This window comes from Pan paniscus, chromosome 6 (assembly GCF_029289425.2).
Source record: "Pan paniscus chromosome 6, NHGRI_mPanPan1-v2.0_pri, whole genome shotgun sequence".
Classification (NCBI taxonomy): Eukaryota; Metazoa; Chordata; class Mammalia; order Primates; family Hominidae; genus Pan; species Pan paniscus.
The window spans coordinates 46,456,407-46,480,285 of NC_073255.2; the positions used below are offsets into that span (position 1 = coordinate 46,456,407).

At 44.2% G+C, this 23,879-nt stretch overlaps 1 protein-coding gene across 3 annotated transcripts in view; it reads left to right on the forward strand.

The window, feature by feature from the left end:
* GLI3 (GLI family zinc finger 3) overlaps positions 1–23,183 on the forward strand; it is a 276,357-nt gene extending 253,174 nt beyond the window's left edge. For all 3 annotated transcript variants that reach the window (XM_063606217.1, XM_063606216.1, XM_034963994.4), the window contains exons 11-15: positions 5,451–5,600; positions 6,478–6,642; positions 11,603–11,893; positions 16,204–16,531; positions 17,488–23,183. In XM_063606217.1, coding sequence (XP_063462287.1) covers positions 5,451–5,600; positions 6,478–6,642; positions 11,603–11,893; positions 16,204–16,531; positions 17,488–19,799 — 3,246 coding nt within the window. In that variant the 3' untranslated portion in view covers positions 19,800–23,183. The remainder of the gene's footprint in view (positions 1–5,450; positions 5,601–6,477; positions 6,643–11,602; positions 11,894–16,203; positions 16,532–17,487) is intronic.
* The last annotated feature ends 696 nt before the right edge of the window (positions 23,184–23,879 follow it).

Below are 23,879 nucleotides of genomic sequence, written 5' to 3' on the forward strand. Positions count from 1 at the left end.
ATTAGCTCAGTAAAGTCCATTGTGGCATCTATTTTGCTGCTAGTGAAAGAAAAGCTTCACTTTCCCATTTCTTCCTGTAGCTCTCCAAGCCTCCTTGGTGGACATCCAGGGCTCGGCTTCCCAAAGAAACTCCCTTGAAAGAAGCACCTTCTGCCTCCTTGATTGCTAAACCAGCTTGTGATTTCTCCCACCTTTCTATGGGCTCCCGGAGCCCCAAAGGAGTGGAAGAAACAGTGGAAGAAATACTGAGTCGTCGCTCATTTTGCTCCCATTCGATGACAGTTAATAAAACATCATTTCATTGGTTTGCTATGGGCTCATGAGGTGTTCATTTCCTCAGTCACCAGTTCCCTAAGGCTAATGCTTGCAGCCCCAGTTGGAAAACTGAAGACATGGACCCATCGGGAAGCTCAGTGTCGGGACTTGGCTTTTCTGGGGAAATTTCCTGGTCCTGATGTCCTGGCCCTGTTTATTCAGACAGGGAGAGTTCAGAGTGGCTGCGCCGAGAGAGTTGGCATGCCGCATTGTAATTTACACCATCTATCTCTTTCTGACTCTTGGGCCTCTGGCAAATTGCATGTCTATGTGTTGGATTAGTTTGGAATTTAATCATGCATTATTTTCCCTCCAATTAAATTATTTATATATTTGATTAACGTTTTCACTGCTGGGAAGTCAAATTTTCAATGAAACCACAAATAAACTCGTGCCCATTGAATTTCAGGCCAGCTTCATATGGGGTCAATTTGTCCATCGAATGTTAAGAATTCATTGCCTATCACTTTTCTTATCTACCTTGGATTTTGGTGAGAAAAAGAATGTGTTTTTTTTCTTAGTCCTAGGAATATGATACAAACAGTGAAGTTTGGCCTAATGTATGGCCCTCCCTTCGTTGGGGTACCTTTTATAGCGCAGGATCCTGATTTTCAGTCCTTCCTACTGCCTTTTCTTTTCTCTGGTGCTAGAACGTACCTCCTTCTAATTTTGCTGTCTCAGGCTTGAGGGCTCACCTGTCAGATGTTAGTACGAGAAGGAAACAGAGCTCATCCACTTTGGGGATTAGCAGTCAATGGCCCATAGGCCAAATCCAGCTGCTTGTTTCTGTGCAGCCTATGAGCTAAGAATGGTTTTTAGACTTTTTAAAAGTTGAAAAAAAAGTCAAAGAATATTTTGTGACACGTGAAAGTTTTCCACATTCATAAATGAACAGATAACCCATTCATTTAAATGTTGTCTGTGGCTGCTTACAGCCCTGTAAAGCCTAAAATATTTACTATCTAGCTTTTACAGAAAATATTTGCCAACACCTGATCTAATTCATTACTCTAATTTTACAGATGAGAAAAGTAAGGTCCAAATAGGTGAATTGGTCTGTCCAAAGGTACACAACTCATCAGAAATTGTCTGGAATGCGTCCTCCATTGCCCTCCAGTGCTCTGCCTACTGTGATATAGGCCCTCAGATGAACACTCACTGCAGAGGGCAATGTACAATGTATTTTCTTTTTTTTTTTTTTTGAGACAAGTTCTTGCTCTCCCAGGCTGGAGTGCAGTAGTGCAATCCTGGCTCACTACTGCCTTGACCTCCTGGGCTCAAGTGACCCTCCTGCCTCAGCCTCACAAGTGGCTGAGACTACAAGCCTATACCACCACACCCTGATTTTTTTTTTTAGACATGGGGTCTCGCTGTGTTGCCCAGGCTGGTCTTGGAGCTCAAGTGATCCTCCTGACTCAGCCTCCCAAAATATGGGGATTACAGGTGTGAGCCACCATGCCTGGCCCAATGCAGCTTTTTAAAGGAAAGTAAATATTTTGAACAAATGCACATGTTAAGTCTGTGAGTTCTTAGAATTTTAATTTGCACTTGAAATCTAGTTCTAGGAAATATGTTAAGCTTAAAATACATTTGAACTGCTTAAACAGGCAGAGAGATGCCTCCCTTTTTCCTTATAGCAATTGATTGCATCCTCTGTGCAGCATTTAAGCAGTAAAGAAGAGGAAGATTGACTTGGTTCCCCAGCCTCCTAGGTGTAGAATTCCATTTAAAGAAAAATAACTGTGGTCTCAATGCAAGTTTGAACTTAAGAGCAGTTCCAGAAAATTGCAAAAATATATTAGTTGGGACTCGGGTCTAAGGGATTGGAAAGGGAACATTCCCAAGATGCTAACCTTATGAAAATGAGGTTGCTTTAAGTGCCCAACATAAGTTTCCCCCACCCCCCTCCCCACATGGAGACAACAGCAAGGGTGTTCATGCTTGCTGACTGGCGTGGGATTTCCTGCCACTCAAATTTCCACACATTGTCTCAGTGGCAAAGGTAGAAGAAGCTGGGTGCGGTATAAATAGGAAATGATTGGGATTTTTCCAGGCACTGCCCTCCTCCACTGGTTGCCAGTTCTCCCTTCTCTGCTCAGTGCCGGATCCCTCAACACCATTGTAGGCAGATTCTATACCTTCTCCGTCACTTTGGATAACTAAAGTGTCCAATTTAAACGTCCAATCTCAGGTCCAATCCAGAGCCTTCCCTTCCCTGTCAGCAGCGAGGCACAGGCCTCAAGGGAACTGGCAGGCTGTTTGCCCTCCCTTTGCCACCTCACCTAAAGGAGCTGGGGCCTGGGAGTGCTGCCAGGAGATGCCTTCCCTTTCTTTCTAGGGTCCAGCTCCTCCAGTGTGTTGGATGAGACAGGAAAGGAAAATATGAGAGTCTCTTTCTTTACTGGCCACTGTTGGCACCTCCTTCTTAGCCACCCCTGCTCCCTTGAGTAGCACCAGGTTTCCCTCATGCCCTCCTCCTCAGGGGCAGACATGCAAGCCTGGCTTTCCCCTGGGGTGTATGTGAGTTTTATGCAGGGGTATTTCCCACATCCTCACTGCTGGAGACATGACTGAGCACACAGCATTTTAGGTGAGCCCTGGCAAGCTAACCCAAGCTTACCTACGTCATGGATGTCCACTTGACCCACAGAAAACTCATGCCTTCTCGCCATGCCAAGTGGTGGCAGTTTCTCCCTGGCCAGTTCTCTCCTGCCATGCGTGGCCCTCACCCTGTTCCTCAAAGGCACCAGGCTCTGTTCTTCTGCAGGTACTTCTGTGTCATCGGTCCGCTGTAGTGTCCCATTCTCCTACCCCATCCTTCCCTGCACACCTGATGTGTCTACTCATCCTTCAGGTCCTGCTCTAAATGCTGCTTCATTGGAGACGCGGACCCTGATTCCTGATGCCGCACACTGACTTATGATCCCATTACATGTTTTTATAAAACCCTGTTATCTCCCTTCATAATGCCTATCACAACTGTAATTGTATAGTAATTTAAGCCATGACCTATTTCCCTCTGGTAGACTTAATTCCTTGGGGCAAGAATCATGTCTGTCATGTTCTCCAGCACAGGGCCTGGTGTGAGTGGCACCCAGCACATCCTCATAAAAGCATGAGAGAGAACAGGGAACTAATAAGACATGGATCCAACCTTAAGCAGTTGGCTCAGCACAAATTATAATTCAGTTTCCCAATTTTACCTTTTCCTTTCTCCCTCCTGTGTTCCTTCCTTATTCTTCCCTTTCCTTCTGTCTCCCTCACTCTCTGCTTGCCTTCCTTGCTTCCTCCCTCCCTTCCTTCCTTTTTTCTTTCCCTTTCATGTGCATTAATCCAAGGATCCAAGCTTTATTTCCAATGACTTGGAAAACTGAACCAAGAGCAACTGTTATGGAGTGTTTTTGTATGATCATTTCTTTTTCTCCCGTTTGAGAATCCATAGAACCCCTCTGTAAGATGTGAGCTTGGTTTCCAAGGCTGGGCTTCAGCACACATTTGGGAAAGCCCTGGTCTTGTGTATGGGCTACAAAGACTTACTAGAAGCAGACGTGCGGATTGAACGTTGTCCCCTGTCCAGAACATCTGTTCTCTTCCTATACCTGTGTGCATCATCATAACTTTTAAGAAACACTGACATGGAGCATGGCTGGCTTTTCATAGGAAACCCACATCTGTTTGCCGTGGGGTTGCTCCCCAACCACTGCAGTTTCTGTGTCATTTTTGGAGCTACTGACGGGACATTGGCTCTCTTCTTGTGTGCTGCAATGTACCACTCTCTCTCTGCTGTTCACCAGATTTTTCTGGGAGCTGCTCCAAGGAGAGGAGATAGAGAACAATAATTTCTTTTCTCTGTCCTCACCCAGTTTTAAACTCCAGAAACAGCATAGAAAACTTTACTTTTGTAAAACTGTTTTTTACCTAAAGCGATAGGCCATGTAGTGGAGTAACTGGGAAAGGCCCACTCTGAAGGCAGAACTTCACCTTCAGACTCACAGCGACCACCGCTTTAGGAGCCCTGGACTCAGCAGGAAAGTAATGAGAGGTTGTGTCACTACCACGCGAGGCACGGAGCCAAAGGGAGCTTTCTCTTATTGAACTAAGTTTTTTGGTGATGTAGTTCTATGTATACTTCAGAAAGTGTTCCCACAAGCCTTAAATTAAGGCAAATAAAATGCAGAATCACCAGAAAATAAAGACCAACAGCATCAACCTAGGATACAAATGTCTTCAGTAGTCCATAGCTGGACATTGAAATAGTATGCTCAACCTGTTGAAATTGACCTTAATTTGATTCAAATTAAGAAGCTTCTCTTCCTCTCATGCTGCAATAGGTTTCTAATGATTCCTAGTTGTATTAATCCAAGAAATTAAATGATTCTAAAACCATGAATTGGTAAGTAATTCAGAGAACTTCATCTTTATGTTAAAAACCGTATTAATAGAATTTTAGAGCTAGAAAGTCCCTTAGCAACTTTTCTACAAGAAGAAAACCAAGGCCCTGAAAGACTAACTTATTTGTTGATGACCACACAGTCCTCTTCCTCAGTATAATTCTTTTCTCTGCAATTCTTATTCAGGAAGCAGTCTGATTAACCCTGAGCTAAAGTTTCATTTGCAAGTGCTTTTGGTTTTTTTGTTCTGGAATTGTGCATGTCTGTGTGTGCCTTCCCTTTTTGAAGCCTAAGCCACGGTGCTAACCCATGGCCCAGTGTGTGAGAGTTGGAGAACATCTCTGCAGTTGTTTAGCCTCAATCGCCAGCCTTGGCAAGGAAAAATGACAGAGATTCAGAAAGGTCAACAGTGGCTCACCTCATTTCATAACTAGCTGGTCCCAAACCTGGAATTGAACTCTGCTCTTCAGATGGCCAATGTACTGTAGTATATTTCCTGGAATGCCAGGCTCCATCCCGGTCTTGCCACTCCCACTGGTTAGGAAGCATGCATACACAGTTAGCAAAGGCAAATTTACTTGAGAAGTGTACTAACTGGAATTTTTATAATCTGTAATATGGTAAAGTTATTCTTGTGGTCTTTAGAATTTTTAAGATTGGGTTATTTTCTGCATTTTCTTCTGTTGCCTTCAGAAATGATGAATACATTTCCATTTGATTTCTCTCTCTTTTTCCAAACCCCAGCATATAAATAATGACCATATTCATGGAGAGAAGAAGGAGTTCGTGTGCAGGTGGCTGGACTGCTCAAGAGAGCAGAAACCCTTCAAAGCCCAGTATATGTTGGTAGTGCATATGAGAAGACACACGGGCGAGAAGCCTCACAAATGCACTGTGAGTACAAAAGTGGGTGGCAGGCACACTTGGGTCCTTCCCCATACTCATAAGAGCTGTGCAAACTGATGACACCAGCTCAGGGGAAGCGTGGTTGGGTGGCAAGAGAAGAGGACTAGAGTATTGTCTGGTGATAAATGCTTCGGTGTTTGAGTGACTGAGTTGGACAGCGCAGCTCTGCACAGTGGCAAGGGGGCAGCGGTGGCTGGCACTGGGAATGAATAGAGGGCCACCCTGCTGGCCGCAGCCCAACAGCTTATGGTACCATAGGGCTCAGAAGGCAAAGGGAAGTGCCAGCTTCCAACTTACAGAGTTGAAGTTGACTTTTAAAACAGCTAATCCCTATACCAGGTTTTAAAGTTTTCCCTTCCTTTCCTAGTGAGTCCTCAGGCATAGGCGTATGGAATGGGATGGGGCTGCTGCAAGGTTGTGCATTCTTCACTGAGGTGCCCACGAGGCGCATTGGGCACGCTGATCCCTGGTACTTTACATCTTAAAGGCCCTTTACAAACATGATCAAATTCCATGTCTTTGTATGGACACAAAGCTATATTAATGAACTTTGTGCTGAATCTGAAATCAGTGGGAATTTGAGGAGATCAATGAGCAGATAATGAAATCCATTGTCCACATTGAGCGGTCTATTAAAAAAAAAAAACTTCAGGACTTTTACTGGCACTGAAAACTCTTTATCTGGAACTGCACCAAGCTACATCTGAATCCCAATAAATGCAGAGTTTAGTGGACTTTTTGTTCCTGGGTTTTGAAAAGCTGCTGACCCTTGAAACATCAGTTTTTCATCAACTTGGAGGGCGTGTTAGGCACAAGCTGCTGTTGCCATTGTGCAGAGTAATCCAGATTTACCTGTTGTCCTCAGTTTGAAGGTTGCACAAAGGCCTACTCGAGACTAGAAAACTTGAAAACACACTTGAGATCTCACACTGGAGAGAAACCATACGTCTGTGAGCACGAAGGTTGCAACAAGGCTTTCTCAAACGCCTCTGATCGCGCCAAACACCAAAACAGAACGCATTCCAATGAGGTAAGCATCCTCAGTGGGCATGGAGCTTGCATAAGGAAACAAAGAACTATCCCGGGGAAGGCACATGGGAAGGCGCAGTGTGTTCTGTTTTGTTTTCCCCTTGGCCATTCCCAGCATGAGTGGGCTCTGCCCCTGCAGGTGAAGGCTTGGGCTTCCTAGGTGGGACTGGAAACTGGATCTTATTTGGAGAATAATAAGAGATGAGGAGGAAACTTCTTAAAACCCCTGCGAACTTACTAGTTTCATGTTGTTTTGAACTGCCACCTACTGGTCAAACAGTGGGAGCATTTGACTTGGAATCTGAGCCAGTCACTCTGCCCAAAATAGCAGGAATCCGTGCAAAGGATGACCCCATAAGCCCCAAGGATATATTAAGAAGTAGCATGTTGACAGCTGACAGCTTCCTGCTAAGTCATCCACTTTTATTTGCTTCCTCCAAGTGGTATCTTCAAATGGTATTATATCAAAAAAGATTTTTACAGAGCAACCAGCCTTGGCTAAATGCAATTTTCAGACATTCTAAATTCCAAAGGATCTTGGAAAATGGTCTCAGAAACCCAGAATACTTTCTAGGCAGTTACTTAAGAAAACATATTGAGTAAAGCTTCAGGGTGATTCCTGTTGTGTTACTGTTATTTTTAGGTAGTGATCCCCCCTAAATTGTAGAGAGGCATAAGAATGAAAATTATTCCAAATTCATTGCTTACATTTTAGTGAACATCTCCCTACAGACTTCCAATTTGGCCTTGGAGGTCTAGCTCAAATTCTGGCTTGTCTGTGAAATCTTCTCTTGAATGTATTGAGAGATTAACAAAAGGACTCCCCACATTTTGAGTGGAAATAGGATAGCTAACCAGAATTTGTTAACATGAGACATAGTTCAGCACCACAGCGTGTCATCCGTTTGCTTGAAATGTGTTAGAGAAGGAACATTGTGCACACATGAGACCCTGGAGTGGCTGTCATTTCATCTCACCAGTGCAGGTCAAACACATTTATGATCTTTCAGACAGAGAGCTGGGCAGAGAGATTCTTGATAGAAACAAAGTGAGCCATTCTGCTCAGTGGACTTTTGGCTTTAAGGTGGCAAAGATGGTTCTCACCATGTTTTCTTCAGCTGAAACTGACAGAGCAAAAACATCTCTAAAGGGATTAACTGCACTCTGTAAAAAGCACACTCACTCACAAACTCACACATGTAAGTTCATATGTATACCAACTTTCTGTGTGAAAAGGTCATGGAAACTGGAGTTATTCGGAATCTCATTTTCTAACTGTTTGAAGACATTTTAAAGATGCCACATCTCCATTTTTAATGTAAAAATGCTTTTACAGTATGCAGTAGCTGGAATATAATCTACTACACTTGTTTTGTACAAAATTTTAGGGAGTCTAGAATAGATAGATACATAGAGATAGAAAGTAGATCAGTGGTTGCCAAAAGCAGAGGGGAGAGGGAATAGTGATGACTGCTAATGGATACAAGGTTTTTTTGTTGGGGTGGTGAAGATATTCTGGAATTAGGTAATGGTGATGATTACACAATGTCTAGAATGTACTAATGCCACTGAATTGTGCAATTTAAAGGGATTATTTTTATGGCATGTGAATTATATTTCAATTTAAAATTTTAAGGGGTTTTGACTTAACAGAATGTATTTCGTATATTTCATAGATTTAAGTGTAATTTTGACTAGAAATTTAGGGGGCATTCATTCCTATAGATGTTAGGCCAATGCTGTCTCCTATTATCATGGAGAAGTTTGGACAGAGGGTATGTTAGGATCAGAATGCACACATATAAAGACGATTACCAAGCTTTTTTGTCTTTTTATGGACCTAAAATATTTGTACATGTGTGTTTGCTTTAATTGTGGTGTAGTTGAGCTTGTGTTCTTCTCCAAGGTAAAAAGTGCAATGTTATGTGAGAGTTGAGTGTTTGTTATAAGATTAAAAGATAAGGATATCTTGGGTAGTAATGTCATTGACCACACTTGAGCAATTTACTTAAATTACTAACTTTTATCATAAATACATAATTAAAATTCTACCCACAGACATATTTACAAACAAATTATACTTCTCTCTTCTATATGCAAGACTTTGGCCCTGTGTGTTACTGATGGACATTTTCAGAAGCATCAAACTAAGTTTGTCCAGGAAATCCAGATTTGTGCAATCTCACAATCCTAGATGAATCAAGTGATTTGCTTTCATTTATTTCCTCTCTTATTTGCAACTTCATTTATTCACTGAACAAATACTTATAGCTATTTATGTGCCAAGCCCTTTGCTGTTCTAAGTGTGGCCAAGAAAATAATGGACTGTAATGGGAAGGGAGTAATTTCTGGCACTTCTCTGTTCCTCTGGCTGTCCTGCTCATTTAGGGCTGCTAGACTGACCGTAGCTCTGACAGGACTTCTTACTCCAGATCAGACAGCTCATTTTTCCCCCAAAGATACCGCTAAACAAGTTTCCTGAGCTCTGATTCGGTTGAACCTCCCTCTCTAGAAAGCTGCAATGGCTCCCTCTTTCCTATAGGGAGACTTGAGACTCCCTAAGGTTGTGTAAGTGTCGGTTCTCACAGGGCCCAAGCTCATCCCTCTAGTCCTGACCTCTCACTATCATGACCGTGAATGAAACCTTCCAGAAGCTGGTGCTGTGCACTGCCATGCTTAGGTGCATGAAGTGGTTCTGCCACTGGACCTTTGCTGAGGACACTTCTTTTTGGCATCCCAAGTAAAATGACTCCTAATAAAAGCTCTGTATATTGAGTGCTTACTACATTCCATGCATCCTGGTAAGCACTTCATGTACATGATCTAATTTAGCACTTACTGATAATCCCGTGAGCTGGGCATTAAGCCCAGATATAGAATCTTAATAACTGATGCCTCCCATGATTATCCTAGCTGAAAAATGATCCCTCCTCTGTCTATATCCTTACATAGCTTTCACACTTTGTATTACAGATCATTGCATCTTCTTATTTTTCCTATCAGATTTTGTATTCCTTATGATTAAATTTTGTTGTATGCAACTTTATGCTTGCAGAATCTTGCACTTCAGTAAGTCTGAGAACATTTTTCTTAGTCTCTAATTATATTTTATTTCAGTCACTGATCACAACAAAATTTGTGGGCAAAAGCTGTGTGAAGGGTTAATATATTTTGTTTATGTTATGTTGTTGTGAGGTATACATTTCCTGAACCTGTATTCTTGTGAATTTGTGAATTTTTGTGGGTAGATAATGTGTATGTTCACACACAAGGGCACACGGGCACAGGTGCACCTGTATGGGCTCTTGTTTCTGGAAGTGCAGGAGCCGACACATTTGTATCTCATTACATATTGGCTGCGTCCTTGGTTCTAAGCTAACCCATAACGTACATCCATATATTTACAGGAAGAGTAGCTCTCCAAACATGCAGGCTTTGTGCTCCCTCTCTCCTTCTGGTCTCCATACCTCTGCCCCATATATCCCAGTCTGCCTGCTGATGGAACAACCTGTCACAGGAATGCTGTGAGCAAGCATAGGGCCCGTGTCAGAACACTGTAAGGTAATGGCACTAATTGTCAGAGCCAGTCTTTTGTCCCTAATGCATAGAATTTGATGTGCTCATCTTATTATATATATATATATATATATATATATGTATATATATATATGCTGCAAATCACACAAGCTCCTGAATAGATGTAATTCATAGTTAATGGGAATCAATTCTGCCCAAAGGAATCTCAGGTTTGGAGGTGAAACCTCTCAGTTTCAGGATCTTTGCTTCACTGCATTAGGACACTTCAGCATTTTAGGTAGCACTCAGTCTGTTCTTGGGCTTTTAGTGAAAAAGCATCTTTTAGACATACATTCTACAAGACACGGCATCCTTTTAAATATAATAGGTACATTATAGTAATCCTGCTTTTCATGACGATTGCTTACGTAAAAGCTCATCCTCTGCTATACATAGATATAAATATATATTCATGAAAGCATTCTTGCGTATATTATATTTTAAGCCAAGTGAACAAACTCACAAATCCAATGTTGGTCATGAGCCAAAGGCCAGCAGTTCTGTGATTTCAGAAAATAATCCGCTTATATAAGCATCCGCATAATTTTTTATGACTGTATCCTTAGGCTTGATCACTGACCCACATAGAAAATGAAATTAGCATGAAATAATTTATAGACCTTAGTTATAAATTCACTGAGGAGAAGAAAACAGACCAGAAATCCTGGTCCACAGAACATCCGTCAGCCCTCTGCAGTTTATGATGATGATTCATGGACAGTCTGTAACAGGGCTTTCCAACTTCAAAGAGCAGAAAGGTTCTGGCTATTTTGAGCCCTAACATCCCCACACTTGTAATGCTACCCAAAGGAGCACATTTTAGTGTCATCTAACATGGGAGATGCCATCGGCAATTTTTAAATTATGCCTGTGCATAAATAGCACATTTTCAAAAGGATCAGAGTGATATTAGATCTCACAACCAGGACATCCATAAAAAACTTTGTCACACAATCTCTTCTGAAAGGTGTGCAGTCTTCTCCTGATTAGATGATGGGTGTCTTTTAAGCCATCTTCATTGTCATCGTCATCATCATCATCATCATCATCATCAAATATCTATTGAGTGCCTATTATGGCACCGTGATACTTCTCACTCACAGTATAAATGCTTCCAAGAACATCAAGGCAATTTACACATTCTTAGTTCTCCCTGAGCCTCTCTCTCAAGCCATAATCTATTAAAGCTAAATTCTATGGCCACGGAACAGTGTTCTAATGGCCTTATTAAACTATTAGTTCCTAGAGGTATCTGAACACCTCAAAGCCTTGTGAAAGTGTTTTGAAAGGATTAAAAATGTAATGAGCAACCATAAAGGACTTTTGGGCTGGGGCATAGTCTCTTTCATAACAATCTCTTACCTCGTTCTTGTGGGATTTGGCAGAAACCATATGTGTGCAAAATCCCAGGCTGCACTAAGCGTTACACAGACCCAAGCTCCCTCCGGAAACATGTGAAGACAGTGCATGGCCCAGAGGCTCATGTCACCAAGAAGCAGCGAGGGGACATCCATCCTCGGCCACCACCCCCGAGAGATTCCGGCAGCCATTCACAGTCCAGGTCGCCCGGCCGACCGACTCAGGGAGCCCTTGGTGAGCAGCAGGACCTCAGCAACACTACCTCAAAGCGGGAAGAATGCCTCCAGGTGAAAACCGTCAAGGCAGAGAAGCCAATGGTATGTCATTCACTCTCCTTCTGACTTCACAGCAGGCCCATTTAAAAGAGCCAGGTAGGGTGCATAGAGGGACAGGACTTCCCGGTCCTCACTGTGTCAGGCTGTCTCTGATCTGAGGAGGCGATGAGGGCAGTGACCCGTATTGCTTACGTGAAGTTGATCAGCTCAGAAAAAGAGTTTCCAGGTTTCCTAACTGATTTTTAAAATCCCTCCCAGAACCATACCACTGTGCCATGGAAGGAAGAAAGACACGACTGTCTGTCTCTCCAGCGTGTCTGTAATGTCGAAAATCATTCATTGACTCTTCCTGTAAACATGCTTTCTGTCTTCTTTGCCCTGGTGACCCCAAGGTAAATAGGCCATGGCCCATATTCTTTGGGAGTTTACAGTCCAGTGGGATAGATAGACTGAAAAACAAATACCGTGCAGTGTGATGGGGGCTTACACACAAGTCTGTGTAAAGAGGATTCAAGAGAGGGACGGACTGCCAGTCAGTCGGGGCAGAGGAAGCCATGGGACAGGAGTTCAGTGCTCCAGAGGGAAGAGCTGAGGAGGATGAGGAGGCAGAGGAGCACAGGGGTGGGAGGGGAACAGCATAGCAGGGGTGAGTTTTTTTGTTTGTTTTTTTATTCTTGTTTTTTGAGGAAACCACTCCAGTACCAGTCTAGAAACTGGGTAAACTGGAGACCACTTCTGCAGTTGGGCCTGAACCAGTAAGGCAGAGCACGAGAGAGGGATCTGGAAGATTCAGTAGGCAATCTTTGTGTTTGGAGACTAATAGGACATGTGGGCTCTGCTACTCTTTCAGCTTCTTTCAAACCTCAGTTCATGACTTCGCTTCATGAATGTGATTTTATAAAACACCTAAAAATTTCAAAGACAACAAGAAAAATTAAGAGTAGATAGTAGAGGAGATTCAGCCCATCTGGCCATGCATAGAATGGATTTAATTATGCAAATATATTGGGTTCTGGGCTGTCAGTCTCTAACCTGTGAAGGAAGTGTACCAGAGAGAAGTTTCATGCTCAGACTCCCGGATGCACGGAAACGATCAGGCAAACAGATTTATACTTAAAGCCAGCATTTTCTTAAAATTAGAGCAGTCTATCGGATGGAGAGCCTATGAATTCATGAGTGATGTCACAGTACGTGTGGGTGGGAAATAATGCACAATCTTACCATTGAGAGGGTGAGAAGCTATGTTTTAATGACTTACTGAGTTTGTCTTTGAATTCTTAAGAGTCTTAGAGAGTGACATTAAGTCTAGCCAAAAATAACACAAATCAGCTATGCAGATTTATCATGATTTATCACTGGGTAGCTGTACTTTGCTTTAAAAAAGTATCTTAATAAGATGTTTATACATATGGTTGATCACTGTATTTTAATCAGTTCATAAACTGTGTTTTATATACTTTTTTTGAAGGGGAGCACATGTCTATTCTTAAAATAAAGCCTACCTGTATAATAATTGTACAGAACATTCAACGGTTTATCCCAAGTGTTTAACAAAACAAAGAAAGTTAATTTGCAGTCTTAGATTATGTCATGAAACCGATGATTTATGTTCTTGGGATATTCCAAGAACCCAAAATCTCTTCTACTTTTAGTGTACATTCCTAGCTCAAGAAAATTGTCATTTTCTCTTCAAACACCCATTGTTTAAAAAGAAAATTTGTAGAAATAAAAATTACAGCGATTTGGCTCAGCAACATTGAGATGTCCCAATGTGTGAAATATTTCATAAAGTAATTCAGTCATATTAGGTTGGTGCCAAAGTAATTGTGGGTCTTGTCATTACTTTTAATGGCAAAACCCACAGTTACTTTGGCACCAACCTAGAACCATAGGACTAAAAGAAACCATGGAGATCAAGACTATGCCCATATTTTGAGGAAGCTGAGGCTTAGTGAGGTTAATAAATTAATCACATTTCCACAGCAGATATTATGTGTGTATATGCTCACACACATTTAAAAGTAGGTATCTTCACAGACATTTACTAATAAACATGAAATTTACATTTCTAGTTTTCTTTAGAAACATGTCTTTGATTTGATCATCATGCTATAAATTAAATTCTTTCTTCTTTTTTCTTATTAATGCAACATCTCTTCTGTCTAATGCTCCTAAATGTCTTGTTCTCACTTCCTAAGGACAGTGGGTAATAAGGTGAGGGAATTTTGGCTTCTCTGTCCTTTTTGTTTTGTTTTCATTTTTTAACATTTACTTTTTTCTGTTAATTTTTCTTTAGTTTTTGTGGTTTTGTGATACTTTTGGTAGTGAACATTACTCAGATATGTTTCAAATATAGAAGCAATGTGTTTTCAACATTCAGCATGTGAAAAATGTGGAGTTAGTTGGTGAAATTCATTGTTCTATCTGTCTAGGTTTCCATAACAAATCACACTGGGGCCTACCAAGCAGATGTTCTGAAAGACTCATTATTGTACTGACTAATGCAAATTCATCCTTAGACCAGATGTGCACCACCTTCTTTGAGGAAGATCTGGCTTTATTTGTTGTTAGCAATGTAATCTCTATTTAAATGTGGACGCTCATTGAAGCAATTTCCTAATTGTGAGTGCATTTGTGCCTTATATGAAGTGTGTCTGCCTGTGTGTTTGCACAAATGCACAAGTTCATGTCTGCACACACTCTGATTTGACAGTCCAGGAGTCAAAGACATCCAAAACTCTGGAAACAAGTACCTCAGGAAGGAGCAGGTGGTCTGGCACTCCAGCACTCTGCTGAGGCCAAAAATTAAGCAAGGCTTCACATACTCATGATCAAATTTGTATATCTTATTTGGCTCTGCTTGGTTGCCCGGGACAAAGTTAGTGTACCATGCAGCACTCACTTAGAAAGTGTTCATTTGCTTGGGTGTATGTACCATGATAGCAGAAGAAGTGAAAGGGTTCCACTGCGAAGAGCCCTTCCTGGTGGCACTGTGCATTCCACCTGAGACTACACTACTCTGTAACCGAGTGAGTGTAGTTATCTTTCCCTAAAGCACTCTCCCTTTCGGCTGCTGTCCGTGTTTATAGTAACACTGGTGAAGGCGCTGCAGACGCATGGAAGTAGCCGGCCTAGGAGTCCAGGCTAGTTGCACCATTCACTTTGTGACTTTGGGCAGTCACTAAACTTCTCTGAACATCACTTTTCTTATCTGTACAAAAAGGATTTGACTGTTTATCAACCAGGACACCGCTGGAACTTCAGATGGAACAATTCTGTGCTGTGTGACTGTCCTGTGCATTGTAGGCCATTTTATATAGTAATCCCCAGATATTGGGCACCCTGAATTTCCAGGAGCCCTGGGAACGAGAGGAGGCAGTACTTTCCCTGATTGAGGACTACGGTGGACTAGATTAAGATTCCATTGTTTGCAGCATTGTCTTATAGAGTCTACTCGGTTGGGGTTAGGGAATCATTTCCTAATCCTCCTAGTGAACTATTAGGGAGTACACTAAGGAGAACAGTGAAATCATTCTACAGACTCATGACGGCTGTGATCTGCAGCCTTTCTTTCTTTCTTTCTTTCTTTCTTTCTTTCTTTCTTTCTGGGTATAGCACAAGCTAAGTGATTGAAGTTTTACCTCTCTCAACTGCTTTTACTGACACCTTGGTTGAGGTTCTACAAAAGCAAGAAAATGTGGAAGGAGGGAGGAGAGGTTACAAAGAGCTTGGCTAACCAGCCCTGAACAGCCTAGAGGGGCTCTTGTTGGAGGAGGTAATGTGTGCTGATGGCGCATATCTTACATTTATGTTTCAGCTGAGCAAAATGAACCTCAAGACTAAAACCACCCGGGATCATAATAATTGCTAACACCCTGTGAACCAATTGCTATTATCCAGGTCTTTTTATACTTGTGTGCTTTCTGGGCTTCACACTTAATTCCTCACAACAATCCCTGAAATAAATGGTCCCTGTTTTATAGATAAGGAAACTGAGGTTTAGAGTGGCTAAGTAATGTGCCCAAAGAATAAAGTGGTGGAGATGGGATCGGAACCAAGGAAGTATGTCTGCAGAGTTGGTGATTGGGGCAGGATTCCATGGCTGATACCATGCCAGTCACACTGCAGCTAGCATTCTCTGCTGTCCATTGCCTCCTGTTGCCCATCAGCCTGGTGGTCCATCCGTCATTCTGGCCAAAAGTGGCCAGCTCCATTCACCAGAACATAGTTTTTCTTCTCATTCAACCAACTGATGATCTTGAAGATCTCGATATGCATGAGCTCTCATTATTGGCTCCCTTTCCTTGACCCTCCCTCGTGACATTTCTTTCCTTTCCACTTGACCCCAACAGACATCTCAGCCAAGCCCTGGTGGTCAGTCTTCATGCAGCAGCCAACAGTCCCCCATCAGCAACTATTCCAACAGTGGGCTCGAGCTTCCTCTGACCGATGGAGGTAGTATAGGAGACCTCAGTGCCATCGATGAAACCCCAATCATGGACTCAACCATTTCCACTGCAACCACAGCCCTTGCTTTGCAAGCCAGGAGAAACCCGGCAGGGACCAAATGGATGGAGCACGTAAAACTAGAAAGGCTAAAACAAGTGAATGGAATGTTTCCGCGACTGAACCCCATTCTACCCCCTAAAGCCCCTGCGGTCTCTCCTCTCATAGGAAATGGTGAGTTCTACATCAGACCATGCATCTGCTCAGGGTTTTTTTTTTTCTGTTCTTTTAAATGCAGACCCTCAGTTTTATGTTTGCTAGTTTCTCCACCAGTCCTAAAATGACGCTGTAACCATCCGTTAATGTTTAGCCCATTCAAGTTGCCTTTTGGGATTGTCCATATTTTAAAAACAGCTAGGAACAGGATAATATTGAGAAAAAAATGTGACTGTGCATGACTCATATTCTGATGGTGAAATCATAACTGTTAGATTAGGGTAAGGGAATGCCAGCAGTGGAGGCATCTGTGGTTGGAACTCTGTCTCTGGTTTCCAAAATTTAAAACCACGAGGTTAGCAGCCACTTTTATTTATATTTACCCAGTTCAAGGAAAGTCAGAAATCCCTCCCCATTGTCAGTCCCCAGGTCAGTTTGCACTTCTGAGATTACGCTTCTGAGAGCACCTAAGGGGTGAAGCTCTTGCCTGCACCAACACAGGTGTTACCTGTTGGTAGGATGTGGCATGAACAGGACGCCCTGAGCGTGAATGTGAAACTCGTGGAGTACCTTTGCCTGGGGACTTGCCTGGAACTCAAGCGTTGTGTACCATCACAAGATTCTTTTTGTCCTTGCACAGCGCTTGGGGAGGGGCTTCAGTGAATCGAGGGAGTTGTTATTGTTTTGTTTAAGCCAGGCATCAGCAAACTACAGCCTGCGGCCATCTCCAGCCGCCCCTGTTTTTGTAAAGGAAGCTTCATGGACACCCCGCCACGCTTGCTTGCTCACTGCTCTCTGTGGCCGTGTTGGGGCTACACTGCAGAGCTGAGTAGTTGTGAGGCAGGCAATGTGGCCTGGGACACCAGAAATAGTTCCTAGCTGGCCCTTTACAGAAAAGGGTTGCTCATGCCTGGTGTAAGTCATGCTCGAAGGGAATTCATCTCCGCATGGTCTCTCCCTTTCTCTGTCTCCAGGCACACAGTCCAACAACACCTGCAGCTTGGGTGGGCCCATGACGCTTCTCCCGGGCAGAAGCGACCTCTCTGGGGTGGACGTCACTATGCTGAACATGCTCAACAGAAGGGACAGCAGCGCCAGCACCATCAGCTCGGCCTACCTGAGCAGCCGCCGCTCCTCAGGGATCTCGCCCTGCTTCTCCAGCCGCCGCTCCAGCGAGGCGTCACAGGCCGAGGGCCGGCCGCAGAATGTGAGCGTGGCCGACTCCTACGACCCCATCTCCACCGACGCCTCGCGCCGCTCCAGCGAAGCCAGCCAGAGCGACGGCCTGCCCAGCCTGCTCAGCCTCACGCCCGCCCAGCAGTACCGCCTCAAGGCCAAGTACGCGGCTGCCACAGGAGGGCCGCCGCCCACGCCCCTGCCCAACATGGAGAGGATGAGCCTGAAGACGCGCCTGGCGCTGCTCGGGGATGCCCTCGAGCCTGGCGTGGCCCTGCCTCCAGTTCATGCCCCGAGGAGGTGCAGCGACGGGGGAGCCCACGGCTACGGGCGGCGCCACCTGCAGCCGCACGATGCGCCGGGCCACGGCGTGAGGAGGGCCAGCGACCCCGTGCGGACAGGCTCCGAGGGCCTGGCCCTGCCTCGTGTGCAGCGCTTCAGCAGCCTCAGCAGCTGCAACCCCCCGGCGATGGCCACGTCCGCGGAGAAGCGCAGTCTCGTGCTTCAGAATTACACGCGGCCCGAGGGCGGCCAGTCCCGAAACTTCCACTCGTCCCCCTGTCCTCCCAGCATCACCGAGAACGTCACCCTGGAGTCCCTGACCATGGACGCTGATGCCAACCTGAACGATGAGGATTTCCTGCCGGACGACGTGGTGCAGTATTTAAATTCCCAGAACCAAGCAGGGTACGAGCAGCACTTCCCCAGCGCCCTCCCGGACGACAGCAAAGTGCCCCACGGGCCCGGTGACTTTGACGCGCCCGGGCTGCCAGACAGCCACGCTGGCCAGCAGTTCCATGCCCTCGAGCAGCCCTGCCCCGAGGGCAGCAAAACCGACCTGCCCATTCAGTGGAACGAAGTCAGCTCCGGAAGCGCCGACCTGTCCTCCTCCAAGCTCAAGTGTGGGCCGCGGCCCGCTGTGCCGCAGACTCGCGCCTTTGGGTTCTGCAACGGCATGGTCGTCCACCCGCAGAACCCCTTGAGGAGCGGGCCTGCTGGGGGCTATCAGACCCTCGGGGAGAACAGCAACCCCTACGGTGGCCCAGAGCACTTGATGCTCCACAACAGCCCCGGAAGTGGCACCAGTGGAAACGCCTTCCATGAACAGCCCTGTAAGGCCCCGCAGTATGGGAACTGTCTCAACAGGCAGCCAGTGGCCTCTGGTGCACTCGACGGTGCCTGTGGTGCCGGGATTCAAGCCTCAAAGCTGAAGAGCACCCCCATGCAAGGGAGCGGGGGCCAGCTGAATTTCGGCCTGCCGGTAGCGCCAAATGAGTCAGCTGGCAGCATGGTGAATGGCATGCAGAACCAGGACCCAGTGGGACAGGGGTACCTGGCTCACCAGCTCCTCGGCGACAGCATGCAGCACCCGGGGGCAGGCCGCCCCGGTCAGCAGATGCTTGGGCAGATTAGTGCTACCTCACACATCAACATCTATCAAGGGCCGGAGAGCTGCCTGCCAGGGGCTCACGGCATGGGCAGCCAGCCGTCAAGCTTGGCAGTTGTCAGGGGCTACCAGCCATGTGCCAGCTTTGGGGGCAGCAGGCGCCAGGCTATGCCGAGGGACAGCCTTGCTCTGCAGTCAGGACAGCTCAGTGACACAAGTCAGACCTGCAGGGTGAATGGCATCAAGATGGAGATGAAAGGGCAGCCCCATCCGCTGTGCTCTAATCTGCAGAATTACTCTGGTCAGTTCTATGACCAAACCGTGGGCTTCAGTCAGCAAGACACGAAAGCTGGTTCATTCTCTATTTCAGACGCCAGCTGCCTGCTACAGGGGACCAGCGCCAAAAACTCTGAGTTACTTTCCCCAGGTGCTAATCAGGTGACAAGCACAGTGGACAGCCTCGACAGCCATGACCTGGAAGGGGTACAGATTGACTTCGATGCCATCATAGATGATGGGGACCACTCCAGCCTGATGTCGGGGGCCCTGAGCCCAAGTATCATTCAGAACCTTTCCTATAGCTCCTCCCGCCTCACCACGCCTCGGGCGTCCCTCCCATTCCCAGCGCTGTCCATGAGCACCACCAACATGGCTATCGGGGACATGAGTTCTTTGCTGACCTCCCTAGCGGAAGAAAGCAAATTCCTTGCAGTTATGCAATAGGCTTTAGGAAAAAAAGACTGCAACCAACGTAAATCAATAGGCGTTGAAGAGATTAAACTGACTTTGTTTTGGCTGTTTTTTTAGTTCTGTATGTATTTTAGCAATCTCATCTCACCTAACTGAGATGTGTTTCAAATATATTCCTTTTATGGAAAAGGACTCTGAAAAACCCTAAAGTATTCTAGGGAGAAACTGTCTTCCATTTCAGTTTTGAATCAGTATTGTTACACTCAAACCACCCTCTTTAAAAAAAAAAAAAAAACTGTAAGCCCCACCCCCTTTTTAGTAAACCGATGTAAATTTGTGATGTGCATATTCTTCTTTCTTTTAGAAGAGCAGTCAAATTAAAGGATTTGACATGTTTTGCTGTTGCTCAAAGGAAATAGGAGTTGGTGTGCTTGTGACCAAGGGGTTACACTTCCAGCTTTTAAAATTCTCCTTTACATGTGCTCAGTGTTTTGTTTTGTGTTTTGGTTTCTGTTTTTTATTTTAATTCCCACATTGGGCACAAGAATCAGAATATGGATAGCTAGTTTAAGAAACTTTTGTGGGTGCACTGTAGCATAGATGACAGAATATTGATGTTCCCCCCATCTCCAATTCAGTTCAGGGCATACTTTCCACAGTTAAACAGAAATGGGAACGTGGGGCTCCTGTAAATGAAATAGGCGCTCACAGTTTTGGTTTTCAGCTCTTCATGTCTGTAAGTGTGCTTTGGGGGAGGCTATGTCTGTATGGTCGGTTCTCAGTTATCACATTTGCCTCTCCTCCCACTACCTTCATGAACATTCAGTGCTGTTTCGCACTGCAATTAGAGAGAAGGGACGGCCAGTTGGTGACACTCAGCCACATTGCTACTTTTATCTGTTCTGGTAAGAAGTTAGATAGATGGTAGATTGAAGCAATTGGGTAGAATTAGTTGGGGGAATATTTATGAGTTGCTGTGTTTGTTGATTAGTTCCATCTCTTTCCCATTTTAACTGAGAATTGATTATATATAGCTCTAAGTATATAGGTATTTAAACAACCCCACAAGCGGCTGTATCAGTAACATTTATTAATTCCACTATAGTGAGGGAGGATTTCCATTCTAAATACCTTATTTTGAGGGATTTATAAAACTTAGTTGTAAAAGAGAAAGCCCACATAGTGGGAATAAATTGCTTCAGCCATTTTTAGTATTTGAGAGCACTAGGGAAGATGTTTAGTAGCTGTGTGGATGCCTTTTTTCACACCCTGTCTATTGAATGCTGCATCCATTCACGAAGTTAAATGTTACATGCAGTTAGTCCTTAATGTGGACTGGATCTGTACTTTTGTTTTGGATTAAAACATTTAAAGATTTTTGAAGTGCAGCTACTCCCCACGTGCATTTGATACACATAAAAGTCATACTGTGTGTGCACAAAGAGTACATGGATTTTCCAGCATATTGCTTTAAAAAATTATATAAACTGTTAAAATATTAACACCTCAGGCTACCTGCTGTATTCTGTCCCATTGACCCCTGGAATTGGATTTACTGCAAGTGATTGATAATTCAATTATGTGGCTTTTCCCCTTTAATCTTGCCATTTAAATTACAGTAGAAAGACAAAATCAAGTAAAATAAAGTGTTAGATAATAGAAAAAGTGTTAAGACCAGCCCACTTTTCTCATGTTTATGTTCTTTCATTTGGACCAAGAATCTCCGCACGGAGGTTGATTTGCCACTGGGGACTTTGGCTAAGACTATTGGGTTTGCTTTCAACTAGATGTTCCTGAGACAAGCAGAGGGACACTGCAATTCCCCTTCCATGCCTGCTGTTCTCCCCCATGTAAGTCTTCTTTGAAATTAACGGATGTGTCTCCTTTGGAACAGCCCCATAACAAAAGAGAACTACTGATCTGAGCATAGGAAAGTAGAGGCTCTACCACTTGTCAGTTGAAAAAGCAAGACTTTCTGTGTTTCTGAAACAGGGCATGATGTTGTCAAGGAATCAGAGATCCAGTCTCACTTTCCCACAAATCTCCAAATCTCCAGTCTTATCTTGTGTGCTCTAATGGTTTGGTTCAATCCCTTTCCAACTCTTGTTTTCAAAGCATGGGGCCTGAGTGTTCTCCACTCCTCCTAAGAAAGGAGCTTGGGTGGAAGGGACCATGCTGACCTCCTCCATCAGAGGGCTCTTCCAGTAGTATTCTTGGATGCAACCTCCATTTCTCAGTTACCATCATTTCCTGTATCAGCTTTGTCCTTCCTGGAGGGATGCACAGTGATCCGGCCCACCACTGTTGTTGTCTTGTGCTTCTGCTCTTTCCTATGGTTTCAGGTTATTTTCTGGGTTTCCCCTATTCTTCTTTTATTTCTTTCTTTTTTTATATATATTTGCTTTCCTTTCTACTGCTTTTAGATTTGCAGGAGATGCAAGTTTCAGCTCAATGTTTGGCTTCTCTCAATATGGAAATTTCAGAAGGACAGAGGAGAGGAGGGAGGAAGAAGAAAGTATACTCCTCTAGAATTTCAGTGATCTGTTGTGGCAGTCCAGTGGAAGGAAGGTCTTTTGAGGTCACTTAGAAGCATCTTTTTGGGACATCCTTTTGGGATCTCTGTAGGCTAGGCATCTCATATCTTGAGACTCACCCCCAGCCTCCAAGCCTCTCTCCATTTCTCTAACCTATGCATTTTAGAGCGAGAGGACCGCCTCACTAGTGTCACCATCCTGCCTTTTCTAAAACATGCAGGCTCACACATTCTACTCCTGCTTAAGGTCTGTGTTAAACGTTTTCTAACCATTTTTGTTTTATTTTTCTGAAAAAGTTAACCCCTCCCAACTCCCCACACATTGGCTCTTCCTCTTGAGCCACAAAGTTTTGATTCTTGCGATGTATGTGCCTTATTTTATGTTAATCTTGTCAATGAGAGGGACCAGTTGGTGTTGCCCAATCAGCACTCCAAGGCTGTGTGTGCACCAGCCAGGGAGCGCACGGTGGTAGCAGAGTCGAGGCTGTCTTGTATCCTGGTTTCCTGTGTTGTTTTGAACTGACAGGAGGATGTTCTCTTCTGACAGGTTACCCTTGTGTATCCTGCAGACATGTAAAATAAAATACAAGTTCATTTTTTTCACCTTTTTTAGATTTTTTTAAAAAATAAAATGTGTAATCCTTTTTTTAAAAGAAACACATGTAAATACATTTAAGTATTGTAGGCATAGCGTTCAGATGTGACTGGCCCAGGCGTTCCTCGGACAAGCCTGCATTCCCCGTGATCACGCCCACCTCAAGCCCAGGGGCTGCAGCCCAGCCACAGATGAACTCTACCTTTGCTTTCAGAACCACTTAGTCCTTTTGTAACAAAGAAAAAAAAATGTTTCTTACAATGTCAATAAAAAATTCTTTGTATGGAAATTTTTATTGGGTTGTTTATTAAATGCATAGTTGAATGGAAAGATTGCTTTCTTTGAAAACATCCAGAGCCTGTAGCTGGATCCAGACCCCTCACGTAGAAGATGAATGGACTTTTGCTGTGAGATCCAGATTCCTTAGCCCTAAACTGGAGAATAAGATGCAAATACATACATGCTCATGGTGTTGTGAGGATGTGTACCCGGGGGGCACACCAGTTGCAACAATTATTGTGTTTCTTTATATTATTGCTTTCTAAATTCAGTGAGGAAGGATGGTGATGGGGTTTAACGTCTAACAACTTAATTTGTCCCTCTTTTGTATGTTATCCTCTCATTTCAGAGATGCCCTACCACATGTCAACAGAAAATCTGACACGATAGAAGCCTACTTTATGTGGCTTTTAGTAACTGACCTCAGCCAGAATAAATTGTCTCCCATGTTTTTCTCGTGTCAGTGTGCAATATTATTCTCCAGATTACCGTAAGCCACTCCAAAAGCCTTCCCTTCCTCTTTCTAAGTAGTAGTACATGTCTTTTGAGCCATCAGCTGAGGATAATTGTTTCTGGGAAGGGCGGGAGTCCTGGCTGTGGGTATCTCAAGGCTACAAGGATGGACGCATGCATGTGTACACGGGCGCACACATGCACGCATGCATGTATACACACACAGGTACAACAGCATGTGTTCCCCAGGCCT